Source organism: Panicum virgatum, chromosome 4K (assembly GCF_016808335.1).
Source record: "Panicum virgatum strain AP13 chromosome 4K, P.virgatum_v5, whole genome shotgun sequence".
NCBI classification, from domain to species: domain Eukaryota; kingdom Viridiplantae; phylum Streptophyta; class Magnoliopsida; order Poales; family Poaceae; genus Panicum; species Panicum virgatum.
The window spans coordinates 38656967-38671629 of record NC_053139.1 but is presented as its reverse complement, the minus strand read 5'-3'; the positions used below and the strand labels follow the sequence as shown (position 1 = coordinate 38671629).

Genomic DNA, 14663 nt, shown 5'->3' with positions numbered 1-14663 from the left:
CTGGAAGATTCTAATGGCCTCTGGCTATAGAAAAAGAGGTGGCCGGGGACAGTGGAGGATAGGCGGCGGCGACAGTTCGGCCGGCGGTGGACGGCGGCACAGCGGCGGAGGCGAGGCGCTCAGCTACTGCAATTATATCGATTCCAATCACACGCAATGAGGAATAGACACCCCCCTAAAATCCAGACCCTTATGTGCTACACTCTAAAACTGGTCTAGCAAAATAGAAAAATAGTGGGATATATAAAAGAAATTATATTGTACCTATTCAACTCTTAGTTGTGTAGTATTTACTTGAACAACACAATTTTTGTCTGTTCTTTTGCTTTTGGTAACCAGATCGTATTTTTCTAGACTAATTTGCATAAGATATGGGCATATGGCTTAGATCTTATGAAACAAGACGTCTAAAAATCACTTGATGCGCGTGTATACAAAAGATGAAAAGAACATAAGTAAGGGACACAACTCAAACAAAAACAAACAAGCTAATTCACCAATCACTAGTTCATTTAAAGGATTCGAATTGAAAGATTAAGAAACTACTTTTTTTAGATCACACAGTACAACTCAGACACTCACAACGCACGCACACTCACACCCCTATGAACACACGTACGCAAACCCTACCCCTACGAGCATGTTTGAAGACTGAGCCGGCAAATCCTAGAGATTGACGAAGTCACCACATGCGTCTCGCTGTCGACGGAGACGTCGCCTACCGCTTAATGCACAATGCCGTTAAATCTCAGAATATTCGCTCGCATGGAGAGTCGAACACAGGACCTCAGGTGCTATCGATGCTCTTATAACCACTAGGCTATAAGCCCTTTCGCGATTAAAAAACTACTTGAGTTGTTGCATTGTGTTTGGGCCGTTGGCCCTTGTTGGCCTGAGCAGTGCTGCGGCCCAACGCGCATGCCGACGTCCGGTACCCGGCTCAAGGTAAAGGAACGTCGAACCACTTGTCTCTCATCTCAGCTTGTAGGAGTTGAATGCTTGTTGCGCTAGAAATTGAGCAACTCGGAGACTCTTGCTATTTTCCGTTCGAAAATTATAGATTGTTTATATTTTTTATATAATTTTTTGCCTCTAGATATAAGTCATATCTATACACGTAATAACAACTATTACGTCCGACCTCTTAAAAATAACTATAACGACTCAGAGAGAACATTTCCTCCTCCTTCGCTTTCTCTTCTTCCTCCTCCTTTTCAACCATATGGCTCTTTTTTTTTGGGGGGGGGGGGTGTTAAGAGGGTTTTCATGGAGGTAAGGGGTGGATCCGCCACAGTTACAAGGATGAATGTGTGATTCATATGAGAAGCTATTCTAATTGCCGGTTTGCAATGAATCACTTCTAAAGTTAATTTGTAAAGTGATTCTTTAAAATGAACTAAAATGTAGAAGCTGAGGGGAAAAAAGGGGAAAAAAGAGGGAAGATGAGTAAACACGTTTTACAAATGCGCGCGGTCGTTGGTCGCCCGACGGGTGCTGCTGCTAGGGCGGAGGAATCATGGTGTCCGCCCCGGCCGACGGCTGTAGGAGCCATGGAGGTGAAGCTGTACAGGGGACCTAGGATCAGATAGAAGAAACGAAATGGACGGTCGGATTCTGATCCTCTGGCTTTGAGAGTCTTGTGACTATTTCCCCTCGCGTGCCATCCATGTAGGCCATGCGTGTTTCCTTTGTGATCTTGGATGGGTGCCCACGTTGTCTGATCTCCTATCGTCCTCCTTCCTTCCTCGTTACTGAACTCGTTGATTTGAAGGGACCATGCATGGGAGCAGACAAAAAGAAACAAAATGGTCTCCAGCACGCGCATTTGTCAGAGCGCGCCACTTATTTTGGTGGACTCCGAGGTTGAAGTCACATGAAAAGCCCCCCCCCCCCCCCCCCCCCCCCCCCCCGCTTCTCCTCAGAGGCTCAGACGAACAAGTTGCAGAGATTCCCGAGCTAGTCAGGGCAGTTCGAACTTCGAATCAACACCTCGCTGCGTGCTAGCCTTTGTGTGGATCTCTGCAACTGCAAGCATCCCTGCGTTTGGCATTTGCAATCCCCTTTTGCATCCATGGCTTGACCGGCAATCTGCGCGCAGGCTGATTTAGATCTCTCCGCCGTCGGCCGTCCCGCAGCCCGATGCCGCCGCCGCCGGCGGTGGCCGCCGCCGGTCCGGGCGGAGCGCCGCCGCGCCTCTACCTCAAGACACACGGGGCCAGGGTCGCGAGGCCGCACCTGCTCGACTGGGCCGTGCTGGCCGTCCTCGCCGCCCTCGACGGCGCGCTCAACGCCATCGAGCCCTTCCACCGGTTCGTCGGGGAAGACGCGGTGCCGGGCCTCCGCTACCCGCTCAAGGACAACACCGTGCCCGTCTGGGCCGTGCCGGTGCTCGCCGTCGCCGCGCCGGTGGCCGTCGTCGCCGGGATGTACGTGAGGAGGCGGAACGTCTACGACCTGCACCACGCCATCCTCGGCAAGTTTTCTTGCACCTGCCATTCCTGTTCATGTTCCTGCTCTGCAGCTGCGCCCGGCGGGTATTGGCAGTAGTCGGCTTAGTTGCTGACAAGCTCTGATGCAATGGTGCCCGGTCGAGCAGGGCTTCTGTTCTCCGTGCTTATAACCGCCGTCCTGACCGACGCCATCAAGGACGGCGTCGGCCGGCCGCGGCCCAACTTCTTCTGGCGCTGCTTTCCTGACGGAATGCCGGTGAGCTCACCCGTTCCATTGGTTGAATTCCTGAGCTTCAGAGTTCAGGCATCAGGCTGTACTCTGTAGCTGCTTGTCTTGTTCAGAGCTAAGCCTGACAGCTCACTAACTAAACGCGATGAGTCTTCTTCAATCAGAGGTACGACAACGTCACCAGAGAGGTCATCTGTCACGGAGACCCGGCCGTGATCAAAGAAGGGTACAAGAGCTTCCCAAGTGGCCACACTTCATGTAACTCCACTGAACACTCTCTGCTGTATATTTCGCTGTGCCAATTTCCTTTTCAGGTTTGCAGTTGCAACTAGCTGCCCCGTTCCTTGTCGCCTTGCAGGGTCTTTCGCCGGGCTGGGCTTCCTGTCATGGTACCTGGCTGGCAAGATCAAGGCGTTCGACCGGGGAGGCCATGTCGCGAAGCTCTGCATCGTCGCCATGCCGCTGCTCCTCGCGGCCATGGTCGCCGTGTCGCGGGTGGACGACTACTGGCACCACTGGCAGGACGTGTTCACTGCTGGAGTCCTTGGTACGCGTGTCCCGTTTCAACTGAATCGCATTGCCTCCCATCATCTGTTGTTGGTTGTTGCCAAGCTCTCTTCCGGTTTCTGAAGATCGTATTGTCAGTCTATCACGCTCTGCTCTCTGTAATTCTGCGCCTGCAGGATTGGTGGTCGCGTCGTTCTGCTACCTGCAGTTCTTCCCACCACCCTCCGGCGAACAAGGTATGGCCCTGCCGGCAGCGTAGGTGCACAGTTGCATTCAGATTCAGCACATTCTTGTCTGATCGAAGCACCTTTGTTTGTACTACCTTGCCATCCATGTCTGAACATTAGAATGTATCTGTCACGTTTCATTCTCTGAATGGACACAATGCTAGACAACTGATGCTGTTTCCGGTTGGGTTTCAGGATTCTGGCCTCACTCCTACTTTGAGCACATGCTTACCCTTGAGGGCGAGATCGAGGTGCAGTCAGCAGCCGGCTCGAGTCGGCACCTGTCACTGACGCTTGACTCCTCTCCCGGACGTGCTGGAAACGACATGAGAACCAGTAGCCAAGCATTGGACACCATGGAATCAGGCCGTAGATCCTAGTGTCTGAAGAATGCTACTGGCTACTGCCTTTTCTTTTTTTCATTCAAGAAGACTGTATGCTAATTTTAGTTTAAAAAAAATCAATGTATGCTAATTTTACCGGCAACAAGGGGATTCAGATCCCTGCAGCGTGTACCATTCAGTGGATCATAGCCTCAAAGGCATCCTGGTAGTCAGAAAATTGATGAGCTTTCTTTTTGGGTCAAGAAATTTAACGAATTTGATTAGAGCTTACAGTACAGCGATGTTCTGGCTAGTGGCTATGCTACTACCAATTACGAACTACTCGAGCAAAAATTCGCCCTGTCTCGCTTAGTTTTTGGATCCAGAGCGTGTTCATATGCAGGAGGGAGGAACAAGCGTGCCGCCGACCACGCCGCCGGCGACGTGCGCGCACTCCGACTGGGTGGCGACCCCGCGCCTGACGTAGCGCAGGTCGATGTCCCTGAGCTCCAGCCCCCGGCACGGGCTCGCCTCGCTGCACGACAGCTTCACCGCCACCTGCGTCGCCGACACGCCCCGGATGTTCCTGAACTTGACGTCGCTTATCCTCACCGCCGACGGCCGCTGCTCCTGCACGCACGCCGGCGATCGCCGGAACTGTGAGCAGTCGTCTCGTGATATATAATAACTATAATCCAGCAGTAGCTTGCAAGAAATAGTTCAGTCAGTTAGTTTTGGTCTGCTGAGTGCTGACCGATTCGCGGCGGCAGGAGGCGTAGGGGCAGTACTCCTGGTCGATGATGATGGGGTTGCGGACCTTGACCATGACGATGTCCTCGAAGATGAGCCCGGCGACGGCGGTGGGGCGGGAGCCGCCGCGCCACGTCTTGATGCGCACGCCGTTGGCCGTGCCGGCGATGGTGCAGTTGGCGACGCGCAGCCGCCGGACGTCCTCCTCGCCGGGGTACCTGCCGAGGCTGCCGACGCTGATGCCGTGCCCGGGGCCGCAGGTCACCCCGGACACCACCACGTCGGAGGTGCCGGGCCCCACGGAGACGCAGTCGTCGCCGGTGGCCACGGCCGAGTCGGTGACGCGCACGTCGGAGGAGCCCTGGATGTGCACGCCGTCCGTGTTGGGGCTGTCGCGCGGCGCCCGGATGCGCACGCCGCGGCTGCCGGCCACCGTCACGTGGAAGAACTTGCTGTCCACCGACGTCACGTCCGTGATGGTCGCGTTCCGCACGCGCCCGAGCTTGATGGACTGGACCGGACGATCGATCGATCAGATCAATCAGGGCCGTCCATCTCTCCATCTTCTGAATCTTTTTTTTTTTTGAAAAATCCATCTTCTGAATCGATCGATCAAATTAAACTTACGGTGGGGAGGAGCTTGCAGTCGCGGCGCTTGGGGCAGTCGTTGAGCGGCCACGCGGTGGCGCCGCGGCCGTCGAACGTGCCGCCGCCGGTGACGAGCAGCCCGTCGACGTTGGAGAAGTGGACCCACTAGCCGCGGAAGGCGGCGAGCCCGGCCGGCGCGCGGAGGACGCCGGCGACGCGCACCTCCATGTACCCCCTGCACGGGCCGCGGAACACCAGCGGGTGCAGCAGGTAGTTGCTCCCGCCGCCGGGCACGACGACGGCGGGCCTCCTGGGCGTCGCGCACGCCTTCATCCACGCCCTCAGGAACGCCCTGGAGTCGTCCGTCTTCCCGTCCAGTGGCGGATGCAGGATTGGAGGCAAGGGAGTTGAAACAATAGAGATGTTGATTTGTGTGAAAATTTAATGGTGATTTGGAGGTCTTGCTACAGTGTTTTACGTGTAATTAGGGGAGCTTAGGGGGGCTCAGGGGGCTTGAGCCCCCCTAGCCCCCCTCCTGTATCCGCCCCTGTTCCCGTCCGCGACCGCGCCGAAGTCCGTCACGTTGAAGACCGGGCCGCCGCCGGCGGCGAGCCACGTCGCCGCCATGGCCAGGAGGAGAAGCAGAGCACCACCAAAGCGCGACGCCATGGCTGCTGGCCGCATGTGGAGGGGATGCATTGCGCGGAGCATGATTTATGGCACGTAGTGTCACTGTTCGATCTGTTTTTTTTTTTAAATTCTGGCATTTTCCCCCAACGAATTCTTGGAACTGCACGCGTAGTTGTGTGGTGCTGTCTGTTAGGCAGCTGCTCTTGCCATGAGCGCCTTTGTCTTTGCCTTGTTTCATGGCTGATTTGTCTCGGCATCACGAGTCTGCTGGCGGTTGGTCCAAGTAGGTAGGAAATAATCCGATCGAGGAGGCTGTCATGTAAAAAGTGCCATTTGAAGAAAGAACATGCATGGGGGCAAAAAAATCCTTGCAAGTTGCAACGTGTGTGTGTGTTTCCTGATTGCAAGCAAAAGGAGTTTTTTTTACCAATTCCTTCCAAAAATAATTTCTTTTGGCGCTTTGGCACATGCATTTTATATTTGAATTAAAATTACTCTACATAATACTAGGAGTTGTTGCAATTACCTCTTTTTGTCTAACTAGCATAGTGCCCGTGTATTGCCACGGTTAATATATAACTATGCTGCTTAGTTTAAAGATTTTAAAAAGAACACAATAACCATAAGATTTCATTCCAAAATAACATCTTAGTCTCGTGAGTTTTACTAGAGTGTATAATCAATTATAGTCCGATTTTACCAGAAAGCTCTATATCTATTGTCCGATTATGAATTTGTGATACGCATATGGATGAGAAAAGTCGGAGACATGAAACAATGTGCTGCAACGGGGAAATTTAAAGAGTCCATCACATTAGATTGGTTGTGTTATCCTCTTGCTCTCTCTTGCATGAGCTAGAGCCCAGAAAGTGTCAGGCCAAGAAGGCGGGACATGGAAACATTTCGGCCCAGGAAGGCCCCAGCCTAAAACGAACCAAGGAAACAATCTTTGCTTTAGAAATAAATAAAGATAAAGATAATCTTTTTACTAATGATAATGGTGATCAAAGCTCGGGTGCTACAGCCTCCCCCCCAACCCCAAAAAAATGACACTTGACGTTTTCGACATAATTTAAAAGGAAAAAGTCTATATCACCCCCACCTATGGGGGCTGGACTACATTACCCACCAACCTATGAAACATTCTATATCACCCCCTGAACTTTCCAAAATCGGTCAAATTATCCCCTAAAGCAGTTTCAAAAAATCATAATAAATCAAAAAAAATCATAAAATGAAAAATCCAATAGTGTTGGACTCCAAATGAGTAGATCTACACAGCGATCATATAATATGGTATGCTTTAGTACTTTTTTAACACTATGAAGAAAAGCATAGATCTAAAGCTACAAAAAAAAAATACTAAAGCATACCATATTATATGTACACTGTGTAGATCTACTCATTTGGAGTCTAACGCAATTGGATTTTCCATTTTATTTTTTCTGTGATTTACTATAATTTTTCAAAACTACTTTAGGGGGGGTAATTTGACCGATTTTAGAAAGTTCAGGGGTGATATAGATCATTTCATTGGTTGGAGGGTTATGTAGTCCACCCCTCATCGGGTGTGTGTGTGGGGGGGGGATATAGATTTTTTCCTATTCTAAAATATTTCTAAGTAATATTTCTCGGGAGAATGCGACAATCATAAGGCAACAACTAAAGCAATGTAGGTGGTTTGATGGGAAATCAAAAACTAAGGAATCTGGCTGCATCAAAATCCTACAAGCTATGGAACTGGTAGAAGAAGGGGATTCATATAAAGAGACCTAGGATATTTACAGGTCGAGAAATATTTGCTTAGAACATAAGTTAAGATATTCTAAGTAATATATGTCTCAAGAGAAACCTAGAAATGATATGACATTGATCGGACACAACTCACAAGCACTACATATACAAATTCCTTAGAAATGTGGGATATAGCTAGAGTTGGAGTCACTTTTAGGGGCCTCAACAAGGGAATGGAGACAGCCCCCATTAGGGGCCTCAGCTAGAGTTCTAATACCTGAACTTTTTACACCTTAGATTTGTGCACTACAGATGATAGAAAGCATGGTAGAAAAAGAATAATGTGTTTAAATCCTCTTGACGCATGATTTTTTTACACTGGACCCGCAAAAAAGTATTTTTTTACATTGAAATTAGTAACTTTACAAAGGAGTTACAATTCCTTTTACTAATGATTACGTTGTAATAAAAATTCAGGTGCTAGAGGTCCCCCAATACTTAACACTCTCAATATATGTCAAAATATACTCAGCAATACTTATCAAGAGAACCTGAAAATAATATGACAAGAACTACTTCTTGTGGACTGTGGTCGCATCCATTATTTGACGGCTCACAATCACTAGTTATACATAGTATAGCTTAAAAGGGGGAAACAACAAAAATCGGCATGACTCGGTGCTCGAGTACACACATGGAATATACATCATCTCGGTGCTTTACATGCATTGCCAGGGTCGCACACACTGTTATTCTATGTCTACTGACTCTTGAAATAAACCAAGAAAGTAAAAGAGTATCCATTGAGTCTGGATCTAATAAATTGCTCGACCCTATCGGTTCAAATATACGAGCAACTGGAAGCAGTGAGATGTAGGAGTGGTAGTAGTTGCCATCATATCAATGGATAGCAACGGAGGAGGGAACGAAATAAATGGCCTGGATCTGATCCCTTAGAGGCAGGCGAGCTCCTTGAGGCAGCCCGTGGAGGAGCCCTTGGCATTGTTGCAGACGGCCATGGTCTTGTTGTTTTTGCCACTGTACTCGACCTTGACATTGTCCATGGTGACTCCGCTGCATGGGATCTTGTCGGAGCAGAGCAGGCTGACGGCCTCGGGGGTGGAGGAGGTGCCGGTGACGTTCTTAAAGGAGACATCCTTGACGGTGACCTTGGAGTCGCCGCTGGCGGTGCAAATCTTGTTGGGGCAGTACTTCATGTCGATGATTATGGGGTTCGCTGCATCCTCCATCTTGATGTTCTCATAGTGGATCTTGGAGGCCGTGAGCACGGACTTGGCGTCCTCGTACGCCTTGATCCGGAGGCCGTTGGTCGACTTCTTGAGAGTGCAATCCTTCACCGTGATGTCGGTCACATCCTTCTCATCCTTGTACCGCCCAAGGCTGCCGATGCTGATGCCGTGTCCCGGGCCGCAGGTGACGCCGGTGATGTTGACCTTGGTGGTACCCGGGCCGATGGAGATGCAGTCGTCGCCGACACCGATGACCGTGTTGCTGATTGTGACCCCGGACGAGTCACCCATGTGGATGCCATCCGTGTTGGGACTGTCCCCTGGCGCCGTGACCGTCACGTCCTTGATCACCATGTCCTTGCACTGGAACACGTTCATGTGGAAGAACTTGGAGTTGAGCAGCGTGATGCCGGACACCTCGCCATTGTTCACGAAGTCCAGAACCAGCGAGTTTGGTAGGATCTTGCAGTCGTACTTCTTGGCGCAGGAGTTCTTTCCCCACACAGCGGGGCCCTGCCCGTCGAGCTTGCCCTTGCCGGTGATCACTAGGTTGTCCACGCGCAGGATCTCGATCCAGTTAGCCTTGTACTGGCTGAGGTCCGTGGTTGCAAGCAGATTTCCATCCAGCTGGATGGTCACATCACCCTTGCACGGGCCCGTGAAGTTGAGCGGCCCGACTAGGAAGTCGCCCTTGGGGATCATGATCTTCTGCTTCCCTGTGCCGCCACACGCCGACGTCCATGCCTCCTGTACAGCCTTGGTGCAATCCGTCTTGCCGCCGGCAGTCGCGCCCATCTTGGTGATGTCGCATGTCCCGCCATCACAGGATCCACCACCACCCTCTGCCGGAGCGGACGAGCTCTCCTTCGCCTTCCCGCCAGCATGCGCAACGCTGACAAGAACAAGGAGGAAGATGGCTCTCAGGACGGTGTTGTTGGGGAAGGCCATTTTGCCAGGAAGCTTTGTTTCTTGCATTGCTCGCTAATGGCTCCGGCCTATATATATATATATACCTACTGCTGATGGGGTTCGTGCAGCTATGTTTGTGGCATGGTCATTTGGCCTATGCTATTTTCAGACCAGGCTTGTCTCACGACCTCAAGTTTTTGTCTGATGGCTATTTTCTTGAATTACATCATACATGGCAGCCCCTCTGTCCACAAATAGAAGTCTACAAATAGGCCAGTCCCTCGTCTGGTCATGTACACTCCTCTTTTGCATCGGCAGATAATCTCAGTCAACTATTGCCACTTACATTCAACCATTTTCTGCCTTTTGCATGCAATTTCACCTCGGCTGCTCTCCTTCCTCAATAACAAGATTTAGGCTGGAAAAAAATGGGACCCACTTCCTTCTCTCGTCAAAAAAATCATCCGTAGGGATGGCTCCCTATTTATAGGAAGACAGGGATTTTCATATGACTAATTATATTTGGCATTGAATGTCTACTGCTCCCTCCAACCTAAATTATTAGCCACTTTGCCTTTTCTAGATGATAATTTTTAGTATGCATCTAGATATATATCATGACTAGTTCGCAAAATTGATATATCTAGAAAAGTCAAAATGGGTACTAATTTGGGATGGAGGGAGTACATTCCTAAAATATGATTTACAAAAAGGTAATAAACAAGAGATAACCAATTTTGCTACTTCTTTGATGCCACCATTTACACCTTCTGTGTCCGGTTGCTTTTGAACAAATTACCTTTGCTCAATCTTCCTCTCGTTTAACCATCCTTGAACTTGCTCGAGCCTTCCATGCTCCTTGCTAGATCCAAACTACACCATCGAAGGTTTGATCACACCATTCACGCCTTCCGTCCCATTACTTTGGAACAAGTTTCATCCGATCTTCTTCCTCGCTTTTATAAAATGAAACAAAATCCCATCTGATCATCCAGGGCCAACGCAATATAGAAAATGAATGGTGGGGGGAGGGGGGGGGGGTCTCTCCCGCTCCATTGACCCCTAAAAAGAATCTTCTTCCTCGCTTTTAAACATCCTTGAACTTACTCGAGCCCTTGTTCAAAACTCCACCATCGAAGGCAGGCTCAAATCCTTTAAGTCTGGCTCACACTTCTACGAGTTTTTTTTTTGAGAATACACTTCTACCAGTTTTGATCTTTAGCTTTGCTCTCTTAATCTCTTATATATAACCTGCAAAAGAACATAGGAGTTGTCTTCTCCTCCCAGACCGTTAGTTCATGCTGCCTTCGCTGGCAATGTTTCCTTCCCATATGGACCTTCAACTCTCCAGTCCTTGGCACATTCAAGTCTCAAACTTAATTTATTTGCACAACAATCCCTCCCAATCCCCCCCTTTTTTTGCGGGTACCCTCCCAATCCCCTTCGGAGGGGATTAACCGAACAAGCTCTAAAGTGGTGACCCCGACAATGCCACCCTACCCCTGCCTAGCAACAGGTCTTCCATGCACCAAGCGGGAAACAGAACCCTGCTTGACGCTACAGCTATTGCTGGGCTGTCATCTGTAACGCCTGCCTCGCGGACAGTCCGCTCGGGGTCGGCGGACAGTCCGCCATGTAGCACCCAGATATTTATCTGGATGGATGTGGGACCCACCTGTCATTCTTCTCTCCCTCCTCACTTCGTCCAGAGCCGAGCGGAGCTCGTGCGCTCGCCCCGCCGGCGCCCCTTTCGTCGATCTCCCTCCTCCGGCCACCAAACCTCGATTCCTCGCGCGGGAACCTTTCTCAGCACCTCCTCCACCTTCCCAAACCCCTAGACCGGCTTCTTACGGCCGGAATCATCCCCCGCCACCGCCGGTTGCCATTGGAGGTGCTTGAAGCTTTGCTCCACGTCGATCCGCTTCTCCGGTAGTCCTCCGCTCGAACCGACCGCGGGAATGGATTTGTGGTGAGTTCCTTGTGCTCCCTGGTCTTTTCCCCTTCCATGATGTGTCGCCGGCGCCGGTGAACGGCCGCCGCCGTCACCGCCACACTTGCTGCCGCTTGCGGCGCGGGTCAGAAGTTAGGTATCGCGGACGGTCCGCCTGAAAGGCGCAGACAGTCTGCCAGTCAGATTAGGTTTCGTCCAGAGACGATGTCGTCTCTGGTGGGTTAGCAGAATTGACTGCGGACAGTCCGCTATAGAGGAGCGGACGGTCCGCCGTCGAACTTAAAGTTGTCCAGAGATGATGTCTCTGGTGGGGGTGTGCAGGATTTAACTGCGGACGGTCCGCCACTTGGGCGCGGACAGTCCGCAGTAGAGTCTAGGATTTTGTCCAAAGACGTCATCTCTGGTGGATTGAATACGTGAACTGCGGACGGTCCGCCAAGGGGGGCCGGACAGTCCGCAGGTAGAATTAGAAATTGTTCTAGAGACATTGTTGTCTTTGGTGGGTCGGTAGAATAGTACGGTGGACGGTCCGCCACTTGGGCGCGGACAGTCCGCAGGGCATTCCAGTTGAAGTAAAATAGTTACATCATTGAGCTGCACTCATTTATTTCATATGCATACGTGTAGCATCCGCAGCTGAGGGCGCCGTATTTGAGGTGATTGCGGCACCACAAGAGCAGCCGACGCAAGCCCAGGAGGAGAGGTGTGAGCACCCGGCCCAAGCCCCGTCTGACCCCAGCTTTGAGCAGCAGCCCGAAGGCAAGCCCCGGTGCACATCCTATTAATTTAAATTATGACACCTATATATGTATTTATTACTTATGCATTGCGTTTAGGAGTTGTTTGAAACCCTAGTTGCATGAACCCTATGAGTCCTTGAGTTGTACTAGTATGTATAGGACGTTAGCAATGCTATGCTAGATAGGGTTCGGTAGAAGACGAGTAATTCTTGGTTACTCGCGAGATATAGGATAGTTTTATATTTCCAGATATGAGTTACTAATTTTTGGGTGGAAGTCTTGAAATGAAAGAAAGGTTAGAACTTGAGACCAGGCGGGAGAAGTGTAGTTCTGCCTGTGTCGGTTAAGGACCGAGCCGTTGTTGACCCTGCTGATCATGTTTGAACTGTACTAACCGCATACCGGGAGTAGGAGGTAGTCGAAACCGGTAAGCCGAGTACTGCCTTGCTTCGAAAGTACAGGAACCCGCACCCAACTCCTGGGGTAGTCGAGTAGTCGCGGAGAAATATGGATGCATTGTTTACTTTTGGTGGTCTCACGTTGAGCTCGGCTGACCATATGTCGTTGGGCTGGTTCCTGTAGTTCGAGGCGGGGAGGGGAATTGTTGGTGCGTGTGGTCCGGCGGGGCATACGCGTGCCGTGTTGGTTAGGTCCACCTTGCAAGGTTAAATCGAATCGATTCGCCGTCAGTCGCTTTCGGATATGAGCACCTTGGTCACTACGTCGCAGCGTAGTGTTGTGTTGGAGAAAAATGGTTATACCCATATTGATGAACATATGAAATATCATTTATTGTTCCATTATGTTTGCTCTAAATCTGGTTATGCAAATATTAGACTATGTTAATTTATATAGAACTTGGGCTAAAATAAGGAAAGTGAGGAATAACTTTAGTCGCTGTTTTCTGCAAAATAATCACCAGCCAAAAACCTTGCATGTCTAGCTATATGGGCTAAGTTATACCCACTGGTCGGGTAAGCCTTGCTGAGTATTAGTATACTCAGAGTTTGTTGCCACAATTATTTCAGGGCACGCAGACGCAGACTTCTGTCCCTGCTGCGCCAAGTTCATCCGCCGGGATGTAGAGGGATGGGAGGTTGTGGAGCCGGACGTTTAGTTAAGGATCTTCTTAGGGCACACTTTTGGTAGTTGTAGGCCCCTTTCCTCTAGTTGACCCGGAATTCCAGTAATGCAAAGTTTGTAAATTATGTATTTATTCAAACTTAGTTTGTAAAACTTAGGGTAAAGCCTTATGTATTTTTGTTGTATTTTTAAATATGTGCCGTGCTTGTACCATCTGCGCCCACCTTCGCGTGGGACTATCGGTGATGTTTCGATCGGGACGTGGGTTGAGAAAGGATCGCCAAATTAAACCGTTAAGCTAATGAGCCCGATGCGTTCAAATGACGGTCATTATGCTTAATTAGAGTTTTAATTTGGCGGTTCCGTCACATCATCCTCCCAATGCAAAGTCCCGATCCATCTCTCAAAGCTCACAGTAATGGTAAACACTACCACGCCATCAGCAATTCAGCATGCTCCGAACTTACACCTTATTTGTCTCCTATTTTCTATGATATCACACCACGGTCCGAAATGCGAGACACATTTGGAAAACGGGGTTATATTTAGAACCCCGTGGCGTGTTATTAGGATGTTAGTTAGACCAATAATTCTACTGAAACGGGTAGAGCAAACCATGTCAACATGGAACGTTATGCAAAAGGTGGCATGTTTCAAGCGTATAAATATGTACTCTAAACTTAGAGGAGAGATGAAGCTTTTGATAAAAAAAAACTGATCGAGAAGCACACGTCATTGTAATAGGCTATACTTTGCATAGAAATCAATAGAATCCACATGACAGAACTTAAGAGTATTAATCTCCTCTCTTTTTTTAAAGGAGTATTACTCTCCTCTCGGTAGGCCTAAACATATGTATAACCGTTTGTTTGTCATATATCTCCAGGATCCTGGTGTTGGCTCTGTTTCATCCTAGCTAGTTGCTAATCACCGGTAGTCTTTGCTTGGGCCAAGAGACCACGCGAAATCATATCATTTCCAAAACAACAAATCTCTCCAGAGTTCATCAACCTCAGAGTCTGATAAGACCATACTATCGTCCGATTGCAGTACCTGGACACCTGCATGCTCAAGTGTATTTTGACCATTGATTTGCTTGATACTATTTGGATTGATCGTATAGGGGCTCAGTTCTATCTCTGTTCATTTTTAGTAGGCGTGGGATTTGGAGAAAACCATTGATAGTTTCTGTTACAAAACCACGTTGTACTACAGTCTATTCATGTAACTTGTATACGCTAAGTATTTGTACAATTTGACTTGGTCAGATTTGAGTTTATACATCTCAATAA

General features: G+C 49.5%; 2 protein-coding genes and 1 pseudogene across 2 annotated transcripts; 1 reads left to right on the top strand and 2 right to left on the bottom strand.

Annotated features, from left to right (window-relative positions):
• The first annotated feature begins 1909 nt into the window (after positions 1–1909).
• On the top strand, positions 1910–4012 carry LOC120703909 (lipid phosphate phosphatase 2-like). Its single transcript, XM_039988113.1, has 6 exons — positions 1910–2473; positions 2597–2706; positions 2844–2937; positions 3038–3226; positions 3363–3422; positions 3609–4012. The coding sequence occupies exons 1-6, from the start codon at positions 2140–2142 to the stop codon at positions 3791–3793; spliced, it is 972 nt and encodes a 323-aa protein (XP_039844047.1). The 5' UTR covers positions 1910–2139; the 3' UTR covers positions 3794–4012.
• A 14-nt stretch (positions 4013–4026) lies between these two features.
• Positions 4027–5743, bottom strand: LOC120702200 (annotated as a pseudogene).
• Positions 5744–8221: 2478 nt separating this feature from the next.
• Positions 8222–9636, bottom strand: LOC120705208 (exopolygalacturonase-like). Its single transcript, XM_039989680.1, has one exon. It carries the CDS (start codon positions 9634–9636, stop codon positions 8392–8394), a length of 1245 nt encoding a protein of 414 aa, XP_039845614.1. The 3' UTR covers positions 8222–8391.
• Between the last annotated feature and the right edge of the window lie 5027 nt (positions 9637–14663).

Coding starts and splice junctions, on each gene's coding strand:
- LOC120703909 (XM_039988113.1), top strand. CDS start 2,140: ATGCCGCCGCCGCCGGCGGTGGCCGCCGCCGGTCCGGGCGGAGCGCCG. Junction 2,474..2,596: donor CCTGCACCACGCCATCCTCG/GCAAGTTTTCTT, acceptor CCGGTCGAGCAG/GGCTTCTGTTCTCCGTGCTT. Junction 3,423..3,608: donor ACCACCCTCCGGCGAACAAG/GTATGGCCCTGC, acceptor GTTGGGTTTCAG/GATTCTGGCCTCACTCCTAC.
- LOC120705208 (XM_039989680.1), bottom strand. CDS start 9,636: ATGGCCTTCCCCAACAACACCGTCCTGAGAGCCATCTTCCTCCTTGTT.